General features: G+C 39.8%; 2 protein-coding genes across 5 annotated transcripts in view; one reads left to right on the plus strand and one right to left on the minus strand.

The window, feature by feature from the left end:
• tbc1d24 (TBC1 domain family, member 24) lies at positions 1-11,815 on the minus strand. Of its 3 annotated transcripts, none has more exons than XM_034708041.1 (8): positions 11,691-11,815; positions 5,456-6,570; positions 4,666-4,671; positions 4,248-4,406; positions 3,894-3,957; positions 3,361-3,456; positions 1,422-1,668; positions 1-1,222 (listed from the first exon to the last, which is right to left on the minus strand). In XM_034708041.1, exons 2-8 carry the CDS (start codon positions 6,442-6,444, stop codon positions 1,068-1,070), a joined length of 1,716 nt encoding a protein of 571 aa, XP_034563932.1. In that variant the 5' UTR covers positions 6,445-6,570; positions 11,691-11,815; the 3' UTR covers positions 1-1,067. The 3 variants fall into 3 exon arrangements, with proteins under 3 accessions (XP_034563932.1, XP_034563933.1, XP_034563934.1); XM_034708042.1 differs by lacking the exon at positions 11,691-11,815 and adding an exon at positions 11,553-11,575; XM_034708043.1 differs by lacking the exon at positions 4,666-4,671.
• The window catches only part of LOC117830093 (alpha-1,6-mannosylglycoprotein 6-beta-N-acetylglucosaminyltransferase B-like), a 24,117-nt gene continuing 18,844 nt past the window's right edge, over positions 11,773-17,045 (plus strand). The window contains exons 1-4 of one of the 2 annotated variants that reach the window (XM_034708039.1): positions 11,773-11,821; positions 12,659-12,767; positions 15,345-15,560; positions 16,012-16,067. In XM_034708039.1, the coding sequence (XP_034563930.1) occupies positions 16,042-16,067 (26 nt within the window). In that variant the 5' untranslated portion in view covers positions 11,773-11,821; positions 12,659-12,767; positions 15,345-15,560; positions 16,012-16,041. Of the gene's footprint in view, positions 11,822-12,658; positions 12,768-15,139; positions 15,561-16,011; positions 16,068-17,045 lie in introns of those variants that run through there. The other variant, XM_034708040.1, reaches the window with a different exon arrangement.

Here is a 17,045-nt window from a genome sequence, read left to right on the forward strand (position 1 = left end):
TGATGAAAGTATGCTTCTGTATTTTCACATGTTAAGTACATTTTTTGTTACTCAACAGATATTTCACTGGAGCACATTTGAACATACACAGTACATACAAACAGGGAGAAAAACCCCCAACAACACTTTGCAATCAGGGCACAAGTTTGGACTTCTTTTGTTGCTATCTTCACACTGGGTGGACGGAAGTAACAGGGAAATAATAAGAAAAAGAAGAGTAGGAACAGACTGCACTTGTATCCTTTAGTTGTAAATCAAAAACATCTCAAGTTTTTGTTTTCAAAGTTTGCACTATTCACATGAATCCATAGAAAGTAGACTGCCACAGGTTCAAAAGAAAGCTTTAACATGTAGTGCAAAATGGCAACACTCAACTTCACCACTGGTACTCACACAACCTACCACAGTTATTAATTAAGCAGATCCTCCACATATGAACAGCCAAAGAAAAATGGGTGTGAAACTGGGAAAAGAGTTAATCTGAGCTGGTTTTGACTTCACCATGTCTTAAATGTATACCAAACATTTAAAACCCATCTCACCTTTAAACCTCTGAACCCACTCAACAACATAGCCAGCTTCATAACAATGCTTTAACAGACTGCAGGGCTACCTGTACGGTATATTTGGCAGATTTATCTGAATCAAAGAACATTAAAGACTGAATTTACATTCAGATATTTGAGCTTCTCAGTCCAGCATGAACACGAACACATCACAGCCGAAGTGAAAACCCTCTAAATCGGCTTTTTCTTTAATCCTGAATGCTTCACCTTCAAATTACTAGACACTTCACATCATTAGTACACCATAATAACAAATCTGTAAATACAAAAATAAACAGAAATAATCACATTTTTATTCACATGTTGTAATTAAGTGCTTTAATAAATAAAAAAGGTGATTATATAAGGGATTCTTTAGGACGGATGCTGTTTTGTTTGCATTTCTCTTTTTACTGTAACACTTATCTGGACATTTTCTATCATGTTTATCTCTTTAAATAAGTGTCTGCATGGGTCATCATGTATGCAGTGTCTATGTAGTGTGTGTTTATGGGAACAGTGTTATTTAGACATGGCATCCTCAAAGCCCCACGATTCTAACAGTGAAACCTGGAAGTTCTCAGCACACAGCGGTGGGTTGTCGAAGGTGGTGCATCGGCCAGCGCGCCCGTGGTTGAGCTCGGCGTCGATGTAGAGGGCGTTGCCTTCTCCTCCACCTGATCACACACAAAACACAATTTTGTAAGTCCCATAACTACAAAATATCTTAATAAATCATCATGTATCATCAGTGGTGAAAGGCTAAAATCCCTGTTTTAGATTAAAGCCACAATAATCTCATTAAAGATAAGGACCAGAAACATGAAGTACAAACAATACCAAATACCAAATATTAACATCTTATAATCTACGTACCGATAATAATGGAGTCAAAGTTGCCTGCCATGAACATTGAAGTGTTCTTGGAGTTGAGGTTGAAGTGGCGGGCGGAGAGGAAAGGCGACAAGTCTCCAACAGGTTTCTCTGGCTGTGCCAGGCCGTTGTTGTCGGAGGTTTGGACTTCAGAGGCGGCCCCGTCTTCTGGGTCCTGAGTCTTTATGGCGGAGGCTAACTCAGGGTGACGGATCACCACCCACTCATAACGTTCCATCTCTGGCTTTAGCTAGAGAGGGGAGCAAGAAGTTACTCACCTCAGCATTATTACTCAGTACCTGTAGTTACTGCATATTTACTAAGTCGATATTTTTTCTCTCTCAAAGTCTCACAAAACAAATAAACAAAGTCCCTGTATGTTTGTTTTTTAAAGAAATTGAAAAAGAAAATGAATGTCATCTGACTGATTTTCTGAGGGCTCTTCCACAGAATGAATTCTGCCCTCTTATAAAAGCAGCACTTTAAATGTCAAGTCACAGGACATTTTAACTTTAGCATGATCAAACTAATCTGGGAATAACTGTTTACATATACTCGGCTTCTTATGAATGGACAAAGCTACAAAAAAGCAAAACATCAAATTCCAATACCTTTTTTTAACTGCATGAGTGTCAGAGTAAGTAAGGCTTGGCTGAGGAGGATCTTAACCTCAAATATCCCTCTTGGGAGATTTATTTCAGCCTTCACATTTTTTCTACTTAGGACACAGCTACTAACTGATTGTTAATTTGACACAACGTGATGATTTGGAGATTAATTCAGGCATTTCAGTGTCTGAAGCTAAAAAAAAAATTTGATTGACTCTCTGATGTATCTGCATCAGAAAGCCTGTATAAAACAGCCCAACTAGCCGTTATAATTCACATTACACTTAACATTTCCACTGATGGTAAAATGACACATGGTGAGTCTCCAGAGAACTAATTGTTATTTTTTTCCTGTCTTTTTATGCTTTGAGATTTTTGCTCTTTTTGTGACATCACTTTTTTTTAAAACAGAGTTTTAAAGGACGAGCTGACATGTTTCTATCATTTCTTTCTACAGACTGACATAACTGGAGGCTGTTCTGCAATCAGGTCGGATAGGTCGGTTGGTAGCAACTCGATAAGTAATGAACAGCGACCAATTAGAACAGAGTATTTGACAAAGCCTTGTGATATATCCTGAGTGAACCTTCTATGTGTCTGAGTTAGCAGGTATGTTATGATTTCTGCTTTTAAAAGAAGAAAACAACAAGCTCATAGACAGTCAGGTTGAAATAAGATAAGGAAGAAAAAAACATCTGATAGACATCAGTCCTTGTTGACTGTCTCCATTTCTCCAGGTGTCAGGTGAGGACCGGGTCAGATACAACTGGATCAGGTTACAGGAGTTTCCGATCTGTGTGTGCTTAAGTATTAAGTGTGTGTGATGACGCTGTTTTGTGGTGTCCTGGCTCAGACAGCCAGCAGCTGTGCACCAATGGAGGAGCCAGGTAAATAATTTATGCAGAAGCCTTTAGAGAGCCAAGCTTCTCTGCTATTTCGAGCCCAGGTGTTGTTATGACTGAGGCTCTATGCGGCACTGAAACAAGCTGATAAACAGGATTTTTTTTCTTTTTTTCAAATACTATTTTGGTTTTTGCTTAAGAGGTCATCTCAAAGTCATATTGTGAATTATGACCTACATAGCTGGCTTGTAGAAAAGAGGGCCTGAGGGTCAGATTCTGGCCTTCAACACAACACTAAATTCCTGAATGTGAAACTAGATCGAGCACTGCCATCTGGTGGCAAAAAGGTGGTACTGCGAATATTAATTAAAGGATTCACTCAATATACAGTATATATATATATCGTACTTTTAAATCCTCTAAAGAATAAAAAAATACTATGATTTTGCTAAGAAGGCAGCTAGGAGGTTAGAACAAAAAAAGTATACTCACCCTGAAGACAAAACACTCCCCTGTGCCAAAGAAGCTCAGTTTGTTTCCTCCTCTCTTTCGTTCCTCCCAATCTGTGGACAGGAAGGCTCCACATACCTGAAGCAAGAGCAGACATATTCTCACCATCAGTGTGTTAACATCTTTGATTTTCTTATCTACTACAGCTTCATTCTGTGACATACTTCATAATTCATATTTGGGGATGATCACTGTGTGGAAGATTAATATCTGTAAGCTGTCTATACACACTATAAGTGTTCGTGTTATGCATCACTGGAATCCAATCGTACTATTGTGTGAAATCATGACCTCTGACACCAGTTTTGCGTGTAGGATCAAGAATAACATCCGAGTGTATTGAAATGCAAAAACTACTGTGAACTTGTTGGTTAGTGAAGAAAAAACTGAACTTTCAAGTACATTGTGGAGGTCAGTACAGAAGTTGTGATGCCATTAACACTACATTTATTACTACTAATATTAGTATCCCTCTAAATGTTGGGGGCAGTTTTCTTTCAACGTGTGTTACTTACATCTCCATCGGTTGTCCTGATGAGGAGCAGAGTTGGCTCATAGCCTTCACAATGCGAGTAGAATCTGGAAAGTATAGTACAGTGGACTAAGGCACAGACTTCTTAAATATTTTATGAATGACCTATTACATCTGCTTCACCGTAGACATGGAACCAACAAGAGAACGAAAGACATGCTTGATGTAGTGAATGCATAACAACAGGGTGGGTATGCTGGAAAATGCAGACAGACTGACTTACATGCATAGGAAATTCAAAAACTTGATTTTACTTAGAACATCAAATATCAATTATCAATCACGATTACCTAAAAAAGCTGGATTAAGGTATACATATGAATGCTGCGTTGTGTACCTGTTCAGGCTGCACCCATGGGTGGATGTTGTGAAGAGGAGTTGTGGTTGGCACAGGGCGAAGCGCTCAGGGATCCAAGACCAGATGTCCCGCATCTCCTTGGCACTGACTATCTCTGAGGAAAAGGTGTCGGGGTTAAGAGCCAGCTGGACGTTCCTCCTGGTGATGCCAAAAGTACGGACACGGGGAGAGATAGAGAAGCACAGACAGAGAGGAAGATCACACAGTCAGTGATTTAATACCTTAAAAAGTGATTCCCAGCAGGTGATGTTGGAGGCTGGATCATGTTATTGACGTGGTATAAGAAGAGTGAAATTATTGCATCATATCTAATTTGAGATTGGATTTTATCAAGCATTTTTTTTTATATTATAAGAAATGGAAAGAGATGGAGTAGCAGAGAGAAGAGAGGACCCACCTAGAGCTGTGAAATAACCAATGAAGTGACAGGAGTAGAGTGCAGATGAAACAGAGGATGGTGGATGGAAAAACGAGGCACACACCAAACAGAAAAGAAACAACATAATGTGAGACAAGGATGCAAGAGCAATTTAAACCATTTCCCAAAGCATGCAGGTTGAAACAGAACAGGACATTCTTTCTAATTAAACAAGTATGTAGTGTATCCGACCCGAGCACTCACTTCAGTTTAGGTGTATGCTCTACTTGGAGTTACCTGGTGGTGCGGCTGCATCAGAGCCAAAAAAAAACAGTTTTAAATTTATCTATTATCGGCCGTCAAATTTTTTAAAAAGGCCTATGCCAATATGCGTCACAATGCCGAATATCTGCGCCGATAATCGGCCCGGCCGATAATCGGCCTATCCCTGCTCTGTGGTGATACATTTTATGAAAAGGAAGTCTTAATTGTTTCTATTTTAAAGCCACATTTCTCTCAAACTGTGCATACCGCTGTGATTTGATTTACAGTCCAGGAATTGTGTTGCACATTAAGTCCATTCAAACCAGGGCCGCAGATCTATACGCAAACTAGTTTACATCTCGAATCATAAAAGGTATTTTACTGTTTGCTGTTATTTCATTTATTAAATTGAAGTGCTTACTTCTGAAAATATTTCACCCTCACAAGAAGTAGAGGAACTAAGACTGCTTTGTCAAGAAAGGCCACTTAGTCATCCAGTTTTCTACATAAAAGGCACTAAAAAGATGCTTCCAATTCACCACACAGATCATATTATAGACTGTACCTCTTCTGTTTGACCGTAATTCCTTTCTGCTGCAGGGACTTCTCATTAGTGAGCTGCAGCAGAGTGATCTCCTTACGGCTGAACAGACGGATGGAGAAGGCCTTCTCAAGCAGCTTGTCAGGTGTGACGGTGGAGGCAATGCCTTTCACAAACGCTTGAATGTCTGCTCTTACTTTGCTTGATTCCTGCTGCTGCTGGTTAGCTTGACCTCCCTGGCCCCCCGCTTTACTTTTACGATAGAACTTGAGCAAGGCGATAGCAACGCGGAAGAGAATCTTGTAGCCCTCCACGAGGTACACATCTAAGACCCGGACAACATGGCTGAAAGGCAGGTCACCCAGCACCCAGCGCTGCCAGTCGGAGTAGACCTCCATCACATCCTGGGAAGTGGCGACGATGAGTTTGTGAGAGGCTGCGCTATACTTGATGGCCAAGTCTCCAAAAGTCATGCAGCCAGACTCATATGCCAGGAAAGTCTGGTCCAGCAAGCGTTTGCCTGGCTCGTTGCAGGCCAGCATCCGGCTGATGTGCTCGAAACACTGAGCTTCATCTTTGCTGAAGTGCAGGAGCAATGATGTAACAGCAGGCAGTGAGGGGCAGTGGGAGATGTCTGGAAACTGACCAGCCAGGCAGTTTATGATCCGGTGTGCTGAAGCTAATCCATCCGCCTTCAGACAGTACCGCGGCACCGGGTTATCATCCACAAAATCTGGGAGTGGGATGTTGGAGGAGGGCTTCTTAGTGGCTGCGTTTCCCATAATGTCACGGTACACCTCTGCGTCTGGGGTGACTGTACGGCATGGAATGGCTTTGATGAGCTGCTGGTAGACCTGTGCCCGTAGTTTGTGGTTTTTGGCCCAGTAGCCCTGCCGTGCCATCTGTTTGAACTCTTTCAGGTCTTTGCAGTCTACTTTGGTGGGCCCACTGCTCTTGGCCAGATCCCCCATCTGGTTCCAGTCCACGAAGCTGCCATAGTCTTCCTCCGCCATGGTTGCTGGAAACTTGCTGGTCTGTCTGAGCGGGAAGAGAAAAGGGACTCTCCGGGATATTACTAACCTTCTGTCCGCGACACAGCAGAAAACTGGTCAATTTTTATTAGCTGCCCATGGCTGTCACTGGAAGATACAAAGAGGAAAAGAACACAACAGTTACTATTGAAAAAGGAGGGAAAAGGAGAGGTTGACATGCACAAGCAGATTTAAAATGAATGATTACTTGAAAAATGAGCAGCAGAGGCGCAAATCACTCTCAAACATTCATTGTCGAATAATCTTTTATAGCTGCAAAATTAAACTGTAAAACTGTTCCTGAAAAACATGCTATCTCCTAACCAATCAGGGGACAAACAGAGCTGAGGAAGTCAAGTCTTGCTGCTTTTTTCTGTAAGTAAAGATCTTCCAAAACTAAGGAGGGATTACATGATACAGCCCTGAGAAGATGTGTTCAGTGACCAACCAAAGGAGCCAGTTTAACATTTCAGAACTCTGCTCTAGTTCGGATGTTAAGGATTAGTAAAGCATGTACAGGTAGGTCATGCTTTGTGAGAAAAAACCTGAGAGAAGCCATAAATTCAATGGTCAGCAGTCCAAGGCTTCCTTAGTGATATCACATGACAACTCAAAACAGCTTCAGATTACATGTGATGCTCTTCTGTATCTTCAGTTTAATTAGTATGATTGTTACTAAAGCACTTGAGCTGGAATTTCCAGTGCTGGTGGAAGTAATTATATGCGCAAGTCAACAGTCAGATCACCTCCTGAAAAGCATGTCCAAAGATCACTAGTGATAAACTGAAAACTGGTGTTGTACAGTAATCCAGTCATTTTACACTGAGTTCCACGGGTCACATGAACATGCACGTCCAAAGATCACTTGCAATATATTTCAAATGACTCTCATAAAATCAGCATTTCACATGGCCACCAACAAGTCACATGGAAGTGCATACCGATACGTAACTTCAATTTAAATGATGTGTTTATATTTTGTTGTTTTTTACGATCAAGGGCCTTACCTGAAAAATATGTTTCCTTAAAGTTGCCACTTTATCTTTGAAACACAATCTATAAAGGTGAACTTGTTCCCCAATCCAACAAATTGATTGGCATTGGTCAAAGGCTTCTTTGAGATTTTCATCAGTTAAATAAGTTCCCAGATCTAATCAATTTAAGCTGTCTGCACATCCTAATTGTGAGAACACACTAGAGGGAAAAGGGGTCTACTTGACCAAAGTTTCCACTCACATGGTCCTCCAATATCCTCAACCCATCATATACAGATGCAAAGGGAGGCAAGGTAGTGTGCCAAAGCCAACAAGATCATCTGTCTTTAGGTTCAACTGGCCAGCTCTTTAACTATGATACTAATATTAATAATCAAATCTGGGGCTACTTGTGCTTTAGTAACAAATCAGTTTTATGAACTGTTCATTGATGCTTGGTATAAATAACAGGGGTTCAAAAGGTATGAGAGCCTGGGCCCCGCAATTGACTATCCAGTCAGTAAGCCTCATTTAATGTTTGAGACAAGCGGCAACCTCCGGTCTCAAAATATGAAGCCCATGCGGAAGTGTTATAAACTGCAATACATCGAGAATCCGCTGGCTGGCTGCAGAAACCACATACACAATAATTCAAAAAAGACAATCTATGCAGCATTAATAAACATGTTTACAGCCTGGTTCAAAAAACAGCTTGGCTCTACGTAGCTTATCTCTCTATCGGCACACACTGTACGGGGGGTGAATTTTTTTCAAACGCGAGGGTTCAGAAGACATTAAGATTACAAGTTTTTGCCCAAATAAGGACATGACTGACTTGATGGGAACACATAGCTGAGCTGGCTCAAACTCCGCCCCTTTACGTCACACTGCCTGGTTGAGTTCCGTATTTCCAATATGGCTGCCGCCATCGATTGGCTTCAAAACAGCGCTCAGGAACAGATGGGTGATGTCACAGATATTACGTCTATATTTTATACAGTCTATGGCAGGGGTCAGAGACCTTTAACACTCAAAGAGCCATTTGGACTTGGTTTCCACAATAAAGACAACACCGGGAGCCGCAAATCCCTTTGACATCTAAATAGAAGATAACAGTATATTGTTTTTCTACATTTATTCTATGTGTAAAAAACTATAGTGTGTTGCTTATGAAATCAATGAAGTGCTACAGGGAAAACTAAATTTTATTTCTGTGTGCAAAGAAAACATTTTGAACATTTTAAACTCTGGGAGAAAAAAACATGCTGGGAAGGTTTATGTCATAAAAAGCTGAACTTAAATTAACCATCTGCAAAACAAAAATCCTATGTGCCGTCATCCTTCGTGTACCAGAGTGTGTAGCGGAGTGTTGACCTAAATTAAATTTTTTATTTTTAAAAGCTCACTATTTCACTGAAAAATATAAAATAAAGATTTGCAAAGTATAAGTGCCGATGTGTGAGACCCGCCAGCGGGAATTTCGAAGATTATGATGCATATTTTGAGCGACAAAAAAAAATTAAACAAATAAAGCTGCTTTTTATTTTAATGTTACAAGTTCACAATAATCTTCAAATCTAGAATTACAATTTAAAAAAACTAATGAACAAAAATAGAATACACTTAAATTGATTACTCATCATTTATTTTCCAAAGCCACAGGGAGCCACAGTATAAGGTTGAAAGAGCTGCAGGTTGCTGACCCCTGGTCTATGGTTTGAGAGCATGCTCTAACAGAATGTACCTGTCTTCATCTTTTACATTATCGTACTTAACATATATTTGTCATATACGGAATATATGTCTATATGACTTTCTACTGTCTGTGGAATTAAGCCCAAAATCTCACGTTATGCCAAAACCACACATCATATGTGTTAAACCTCACTGAACAATATTAGACCTCACAGGATTTCTACAGTTTAAAATTATGACCTAATTCTTTTGACTGATGACTTTTGGAGTCAGCTTCCTGGCTACAGACTCAGTCCCGGACTAAGAGGTTTTATATTTACTGAACCTGTCTTAACCTTAAGGTTTTATTGGTTTTTAACATCTGACTTAATCATATGATGCCATAAAATGTAAATAAGAAATGACAAGGAGTAAAATGTTTTGCATGTTTTTTTCCAGGGATGTAATGATTGATAAATCAGCACACGTTCTGATTAGGGTGTTAAAAATAAATAACCATGTGTTTTTATTAAACACCCCCAAATCTACACCTAAATTAATATTTACTTTAAAAACATTACATAACATTGTTATGTTGATTCAAGCCCTTAATACGCTGCCTTTGAATGAGCACAAATTCAATGATAAAATATACATCACAACTATTACTTTAATCACGTTTCACATAAAAGATATTTAGGGGACAAACTGCCTCAGAGGCCTCTTTACAATCACAAACGCAGTCCTTTACCAGCACTTACAAATACAACAAAAACATTTTGTGAAAGATAAATACTATAATGTTATAATAACTTTAAGTGCCAAAAATTTTAGAGGAGCAGTAGAAATAAAATAAAACTACAAATATAATTAATTCATCTCTTGTGATCAGTAGGCTAAAACATGGGTCTGACTATGTTTTCACCATTAAACTAATGCAGTGCAGTAGGCTACACATCAGCTGCTGGGTTCAGTGAATAACAAACTATTTGCCAGTTGGCTGATGTCTGTCTGTCTAATGATTCTCAGTCAATATGTCAGGGCCACTTTTCCTACATTTTTCACTGACACAGGACTAACATGTTTCATTGGGATGAATTGTTTAATTCTCTTTCAAAATCTGTAAATTGAATAACAATTTTCAATTATGCTTTAAGCAACTTGTGTATCTGAAATTACTAGTAGCTGCTGTTGAAAGTGCAGCATGAAAGAGAAGTCAGACCCCTAGCCTGAAGGTAAAGTTTTTTAGAGCACGTTTAATTCTACCTCTACAGAGCTGTACAGATTGGGTAGCGTTACTATAGTCGACAAAGTGTTTCCATTTTATTAACGAAATCCATTAAGTATTAAGTCATACTTAACCCTCCTGTTATGTTTGTTTCTTAGGGACAGCAATAATGTTCCTGGGTCAACTTGACCAGGGGCATATTTAATGATTCAAAAGTGTCAGAACCCCCCCTTATAATTAACTCCATTTCTAGCCATTTAAATCAATATTTCGTGCATTGGTGTTCTTTAATTCTCACAGATCATAGTTCAATGAGGATAACTCACTCGTTTTTAATGAAATTCATGTTAAAACTTGTTTTAATGTACATTGGAAAGACCTAAATATAAATACAATAGATTTACATGACAGATTTTTTTTATTTTATTTTAAATTTTGAATATATACATTTTCATGTAGTGATGTTGATAAATTAACAAGAGACACCTCTTCTGTCACATGCTGCCCAGGTTTTTATGCTGTATTTAGCTGGTTTGGGGGCAAATATTACCTAAGTTGGAAGGAACCTCTGAATAACACTATTAGCCTTTCATCCACTGTGACATTAGAAATAAGAAATAATACTTTCAACAATTTTGTCTTAGATTTTTTAACTTTGGAATGGGTCAATTTGACCTGAAACATTACAGGAGGGTTAAACCATAAAAGGGAAACCGTCTATCACCTTGTCCATAATCGGTAAACAAGACCTCAGGTACACAGTGTCAACACAAACTGCACTGACAGCTGCAACCCTTCTCCAGGCAGCCTCAGACATATTTCAGTCGATCAGCTGGTCGGCTGAGGATAATTTTGCTAATATGTTTGCAATACCAACTTTAAAGGGGTCACCAGGTATTTAACATTACCGCCCGACTAAATCTGATCCGCCCTTTTCCATGTACACTTGCCAACTTAGCACTGCTAACGTTAGCTAGCCGCAAGCTGCTGCTGTCAGTGCATGACAACGGAACCTCCACGGGAAATACAGAGCAAGCTGCCAAACACATGACATGCAAAACAGACACGAATACATGCAATTGTGAAAATACGACAAAACAAGGTGACACAAACATGCTCGCTGGCGTTGCTGCAGCAGCTAGCTTGGATGATACCAACCCCTGTCTGATCGGTGCTCAGCAGCCTGACAGAGAGTTGGTGTGGAGAGCTTTTACCTTCAATTTGTGCACAAGGAGATGCAATCTTAGCACACACCGAATGAAAGGAGCTACAATTATCTATAACAAACAACAATGAAGGTTGGTAAGCATATAGTACATTAAAAACAGACAGTAAACCTTAGTTATCGTTACCTGTGTGGGAGATGTCTTGAGACGTGAAGCGGAATTCATATGAAGTTGCCTCGAGCATGCGCAGTTGTTGCAACCCCGGTCAGTGTCCGCATCTGCGAGCGTGCTGCTTCTGGAGCTGCAGAGGGGCTCAGGTGGGTTAAATATATACGCGCGCTTTACAGACACTTCTGGGGCTAGTAGACGATAGTACAGCAACTTCAAGTAGACAGGCAGCATTTAAACGCTGAGAGTGAAGACAACTGACTATATGATCAGTCTGGAACTCTTCCCTACTATATGTTCTAGCACTCTCACGTGCAAATATTCATACTTTTCCATGAATATGTGGATGGCGTATCACAGAAAGACACACCAGCATTCCAACTTGTATTACCCTCTCTCTTAAATGGCTTGACTTTTTCTCTAAGCCATCTCTAATGTGACCATGTAGAAGTTGCATGACAGATCTCAGTGTCTGATTTGTCTTGTTTACTTGCAGACATGCTCTGTGGAAAAAATTGAGACAGGACAGGAAGTACCCTTGCAAGGCCAACAAACCCTGCCTTTGTCCTGTACTCAAAGCAACCACCCAACACATGACAGTTATTACTGATAATTCAATCCTGGAGCCATTATTGCCTTACAGGACAACTTCGGCTAAGATGTTGTTCAGCCTCGTCCTGTCCAATTCAATCACAGCTGATGTTTTTCATGTCCTTGTTTTGTGATGACCCTCTGTATGACTGCAGTAGTGAAGAAAGAGGAGCAGTTTGGGGCTTTAGAAAATCTTTGAAAACACTGGAAATTATTTTTATACTAGTCATAATAAAAGCTTAAAGGAAGGGTTGGTTACATACTATGACCAGAGAGCTTAGAAAATCTTCTATCAGTAGTTGTTTTCAACCCAAAATAATAGAGTAATATACACATCAATACAAATTACACTGATCTTTATTCGTGTTCATAAAATGGACTGTGTTCTCTTTAAGGTCCACAAGCCCTCCATATCTAAAAAGGCATCCATATCCTCTAACTCATACACGGCCTGTGAAGATCTTTATGCTTTGCTGGAAAAAAAAAGGACCCATGTCACATGAGGTAGGTCAAGCATCCATATCTCATCAACCACATGTATTATGACGATTTCATATATCATTTGCATGCACTTTGATCAAACTTTGCATTTGATAACACTTCCCAGGCAGTGTGTGTGTCTGCGGAAGATTTTTCTAAAGGGTATTTGCTTGCAAGTGTGTTATTGTAACTGTGAGTGTTGGGTTATAATGAGAAAAACTGATGAGAGATGAGAAAAAATGTTCAAGGGACTTTTGGCATGTGTGTGTTTGTGTATGTGTGAGAAAGAGAGGGAGAGAGAGAGAGACAGATGGGTGCAAAGCCAGTAAGCCTTTAGGTCCAAGCTTATGGAGGTTTATGCCCATCAGATCTTTCCGCTCCCAAGCGCTGCGTGACATCACATCAGTCCATGAACAGGCCACACCCCCTATCAGACAGAGCAATCATGGAGACCTTGTTTACACACTAGTATTGTTGATAGGACTGCAGAACAGGAGCTGAGACACTTTCAGACCACACCTAACTTGTGAGATCTGACCTATCCTGTAAGATTGATTTCAGAATTTGTATTGGTGAGAGCAGGGTCTGACTCTGAAAAACCCAAGTCAATTACATTATAGGAAACATCATGAAGTTTACAGACCTCTGCATTGAGAGATTAGAGTTTTGCAATCTAGTATTATGGGCAGAGGCCATCTAAATTTTCATTTGTATTACCTCTCAGCAATAGTCCTTGACCAAGGCATTAAGTCTGCAGCTGTTTCAGTTGTGCAGTGCAGCTGCCTCTTAGCTGAATATTATACACAAAAAAACTGAATGGAGGCTTAATTTGTTAATGTGTAAGTCATTACAGTCTGTAAAAGTTTACGATTTTGCTAATGACAGCATTCTAAATGCATGTACAGTGCACTGGTTTACCTCATTGGTTAAATCATGTGCTCCTTTTGCACAGGCTGTAGGTCTGGAAGCGGGCGACCTGGGTTCAAATCCGATCCCGTGGCCCTTTGCCACATGTCGTTCCCCACTCTCTTTCCAGTTTCCCACTCTATCCACTGTCATATCCTCTGAATAAAGACTTTAAAAAGCCCAAACAATAATCACAAAATGAGAGGATTACATTGCTTTTTTGGCTTTTTGTGTTTTTCTTTTATTCCTTTTGTCAGAAAAATTAAAAAAAGAGCATGATGTTAAAATTATTGGAAAATGTACTTATAACAACCAATCAGGAGATAAACAATAAGTCAAACAAAATTCCTTGTTTGAGCTGTAGCAATCATTTTTTCCTCTCCATAAAATAGTGACCAACAGGGGCAGTTGACCCGCAAAGGCCCCGATAATTAACGTGAAGAGAAATAGGCTGCAAATTCAGCCTGCAACAAATGGACTGCAAATTAAAAAAGAAAAAAGCCATGCAAAAAACCAAGACAACTGCGTTAGCAGCAAACACACAGTTAAGACATGCATAATCAAAAACTACAAACTCAGACTTAGTATAGCATAACTAGACCCAGTTTTGCCTGCAAAAGGCAACACTCCAAATCTAACCATCATAACAGCCATTGCAGCATAATTTACTATGAACTGCAAATAGTTTTCCATTGGATCTATATTGATTGCAACCAGAAGGCGTGATTTATAGTGTTCCTTGTCAAATATGGTCAGTAATCAGTGTTTGGTATACTCTGTATATTTAATCTGATATGCATTAACAGGTAGGGAGGAGCTAGTGATGTCAGCCAATGAGGATTCAGTCTGCTCTGTAAAAGGAATGGGATCTGGGCTTTTATGTCTATTGATGGTTGTGTTTACCCCCACCACTCATTCTCTGTTTGTATGTAAACTGTCCTATTTAACTCAATCCAAATTGAACATTATTAATTGGGTAATTGGTGTGGAGATGTTTGGCATGCTTTATGGCACCATGGTTTGTAGGCTAATTAGTGTTGCGTGTTTGTTCTCGTGCTCATTCTCTGGCAAGGTTTAAGGGGAAAAACCACCTTTTCCACTCATCTTTTTCACTTAATTTATTATTTGTATGTTCTGTGAATTTTCCAGATGCTATCAGGTGATTTTAGGACCTAAGCACCAACGTGCTGGTTTTTCAGAAATATGTGACTTAAACAATTATTTTGAATCAAATGCACATAAAAATGTGAGACAATTTGTTAAGTTGGCCATTTCTGTGAAACATTTCCATTCTTTCACTGAACCAAAGTGAGACCTTGAAGAAAACTACCGCCTGAATTCCTGTCTAACTGATTTGTTTAACAACTGCAACACAGTAGGTCAGAGTTACAACTTAACTTAACTTTTAACTGTTATTTATTAAGTTTCCAACTGGTGTTTTCTTGGTTCTTTTATTACTCTCACTATTGTTACTATCATTACATTTGTACTGTCTTTTGTGTGTTTTGTGCCAGTCTGTGCTAAAGGTCTAAACCATTTGAGTTTTTTAAATGAGCTCTTTGCTTGAGTATCACTTCACAACCAAGGCTTAAGTCTAGCCAGCTCGACTAAAAGAAACTGTGTCACCCAATAGCGTTGGCTCCATTGTCTGTGTGAAAGGCCTAAGTAGCACTCGGGGTATTGTTTTCTTTTAAGGGGAGTAGGGTTACCTTGGCAACGGCAGGATGCCTACCCATAGGCCCTGAGACAGAGAAAAGGCCTGGCCAGAGAAGGAGGGAAAGAAAGCAAGAAAAAGACAAAAAAGGAGGCAAGGTCCTTTCCAGATCCGACTTTATTTCTTTTTTTTTGAGTGTGTGCGTTTTAGAAACAGGCCCGATGGTTGCCAGTGGGCTGGGACGGAGACCCAAGGAGGTGAGGATGTGTATGTGTGCATGTGTGTGTTTGTGTGCATGTGTTATGTCCATGAGCAAGCCCATCTATTATCAGAGACTGCTGACATCTTTGTTTCTGTCTCACATTGACACACACAAAAACAGCATGGTTGTAGCATTTTTTTTAACCAGTTTCATCATTTTTGTCTCTTAAAAGAACATTTTTAACACACTTACAGAGAGGCTCCAGACTAAATGGGCCCTCAAGGCCATACATGTGGCCAGTAACTTTAAAATCTGTTCATGCCTACTTACTTAATTGATGCATTTCTTATAGAAAATTAGATCTTTCTCACACCAATAGTGCTTTAACCCACTGATCAGAGTAGAAAAAATGTAGACGTGAAAAATAATTCATTTGCAATTTTCTCTGTACAGTGTAATTATTACTAAGCATGCAACATTCACTTATGATTGCAATGTTTTGACAGTGAGAACCACCATCCTGCAAACTGAAGGCCATGCATGTTGCACTGAGGCCACGCAGGTACAGTAAGGCTCAGCAAACATCTGCATACAAGTGGCACAACACTGGCAAGGAGATGGCAATATGTAGATCCAAATAAACTGATGTACATTCATTCTGTTCTGGCGTTTTACTTTAGAAGAGTTAAAGGAAAAAAGCTGCACTTTTCTTTTCAGGGTTTAAAGCTGATAGGTCTTAGGCTACGTTCACACTGCGAGGCTTAATGCTCAATTCTGATTTTTTGCTCAGATCTGATTTTTTGTTTGCCTGTTCACATTACCATCTATAGTGTGACCTGCATCCGATTCCAGTGTGAACTGTTTGCGGCTCCGAACTGCCCCGTATGCGCAAAAGAACAGTAACAATGACATCACATGCAGCTGTTTCACAAGTTCTTTCGATATATTTTCAAACACAGACCGGTTACAGTATGAACCCTCAAGCTTCGCTTGTATGGAGGTGTCACCCCATGTATTTATAAGGTCCAAGACCTCGCTGTCCCTCCATTGACTTGCTCCATCGTTGCTATCCTCCATTTTTGCAAGGCTACCGCTGTGCAGAATTGTGATGTGTGTCACTATAAAGTGACGTGAAAGTATCAAATGCACATCAAATCCACCTTGGCCGTTAACACTGAGGTCGCATTGAAAAAAATCTGATCTGTATCTGATTCAGGACCACATATGGAAGTGGTCTAAATCTGATTTGGGCCAGATTTGAGTGTTCACACTGCCTCTAAAAAATCTGACCTGGTCACTTGACCCCAAAAAAATCTGATTTGGGCCACTTTTGCCTGCAAAGTGAACATAACCTTAGTGGCATCCAAACTGATTCTCAAGCCTGTCATCAAAGCACGATGTAGCACATAACTGATGTCATTCCTAATCATGTGGATCTCCTAGCATGTGACATCATCCTCTGTAAAAATTAGGCCAACTATAACAAAGAATGATTTCTCTAATGCATCGTTATAGCTGTGCTCACCCAAAGACTTGTGAT

This window comes from Notolabrus celidotus, chromosome 18, assembly GCF_009762535.1.
Source record: "Notolabrus celidotus isolate fNotCel1 chromosome 18, fNotCel1.pri, whole genome shotgun sequence".
In the NCBI taxonomy this organism is placed as follows: domain Eukaryota; kingdom Metazoa; phylum Chordata; class Actinopteri; order Labriformes; family Labridae; genus Notolabrus; species Notolabrus celidotus.

Excerpts from the sequence above, each read along its gene's own strand:
- tbc1d24 (XM_034708041.1), bottom strand. The coding sequence starts at position 6,444 with ATGGCGGAGGAAGACTATGGCAGCTTCGTGGACTGGAACCAGATGGGG. Across the intron at positions 3,457-3,893 it reads TCAGGACAACCGATGGAGAT|GTATGTGGAGCCTTCCTGTC; the intron begins GTAAGTAACACA and ends CTCTTGCTTCAG. Across the intron at positions 1,223-1,421 it reads CTTTGACTCCATTATTATCG|GTGGAGGAGAAGGCAACGCC; the intron begins GTACGTAGATTA and ends GTGTGTGATCAG.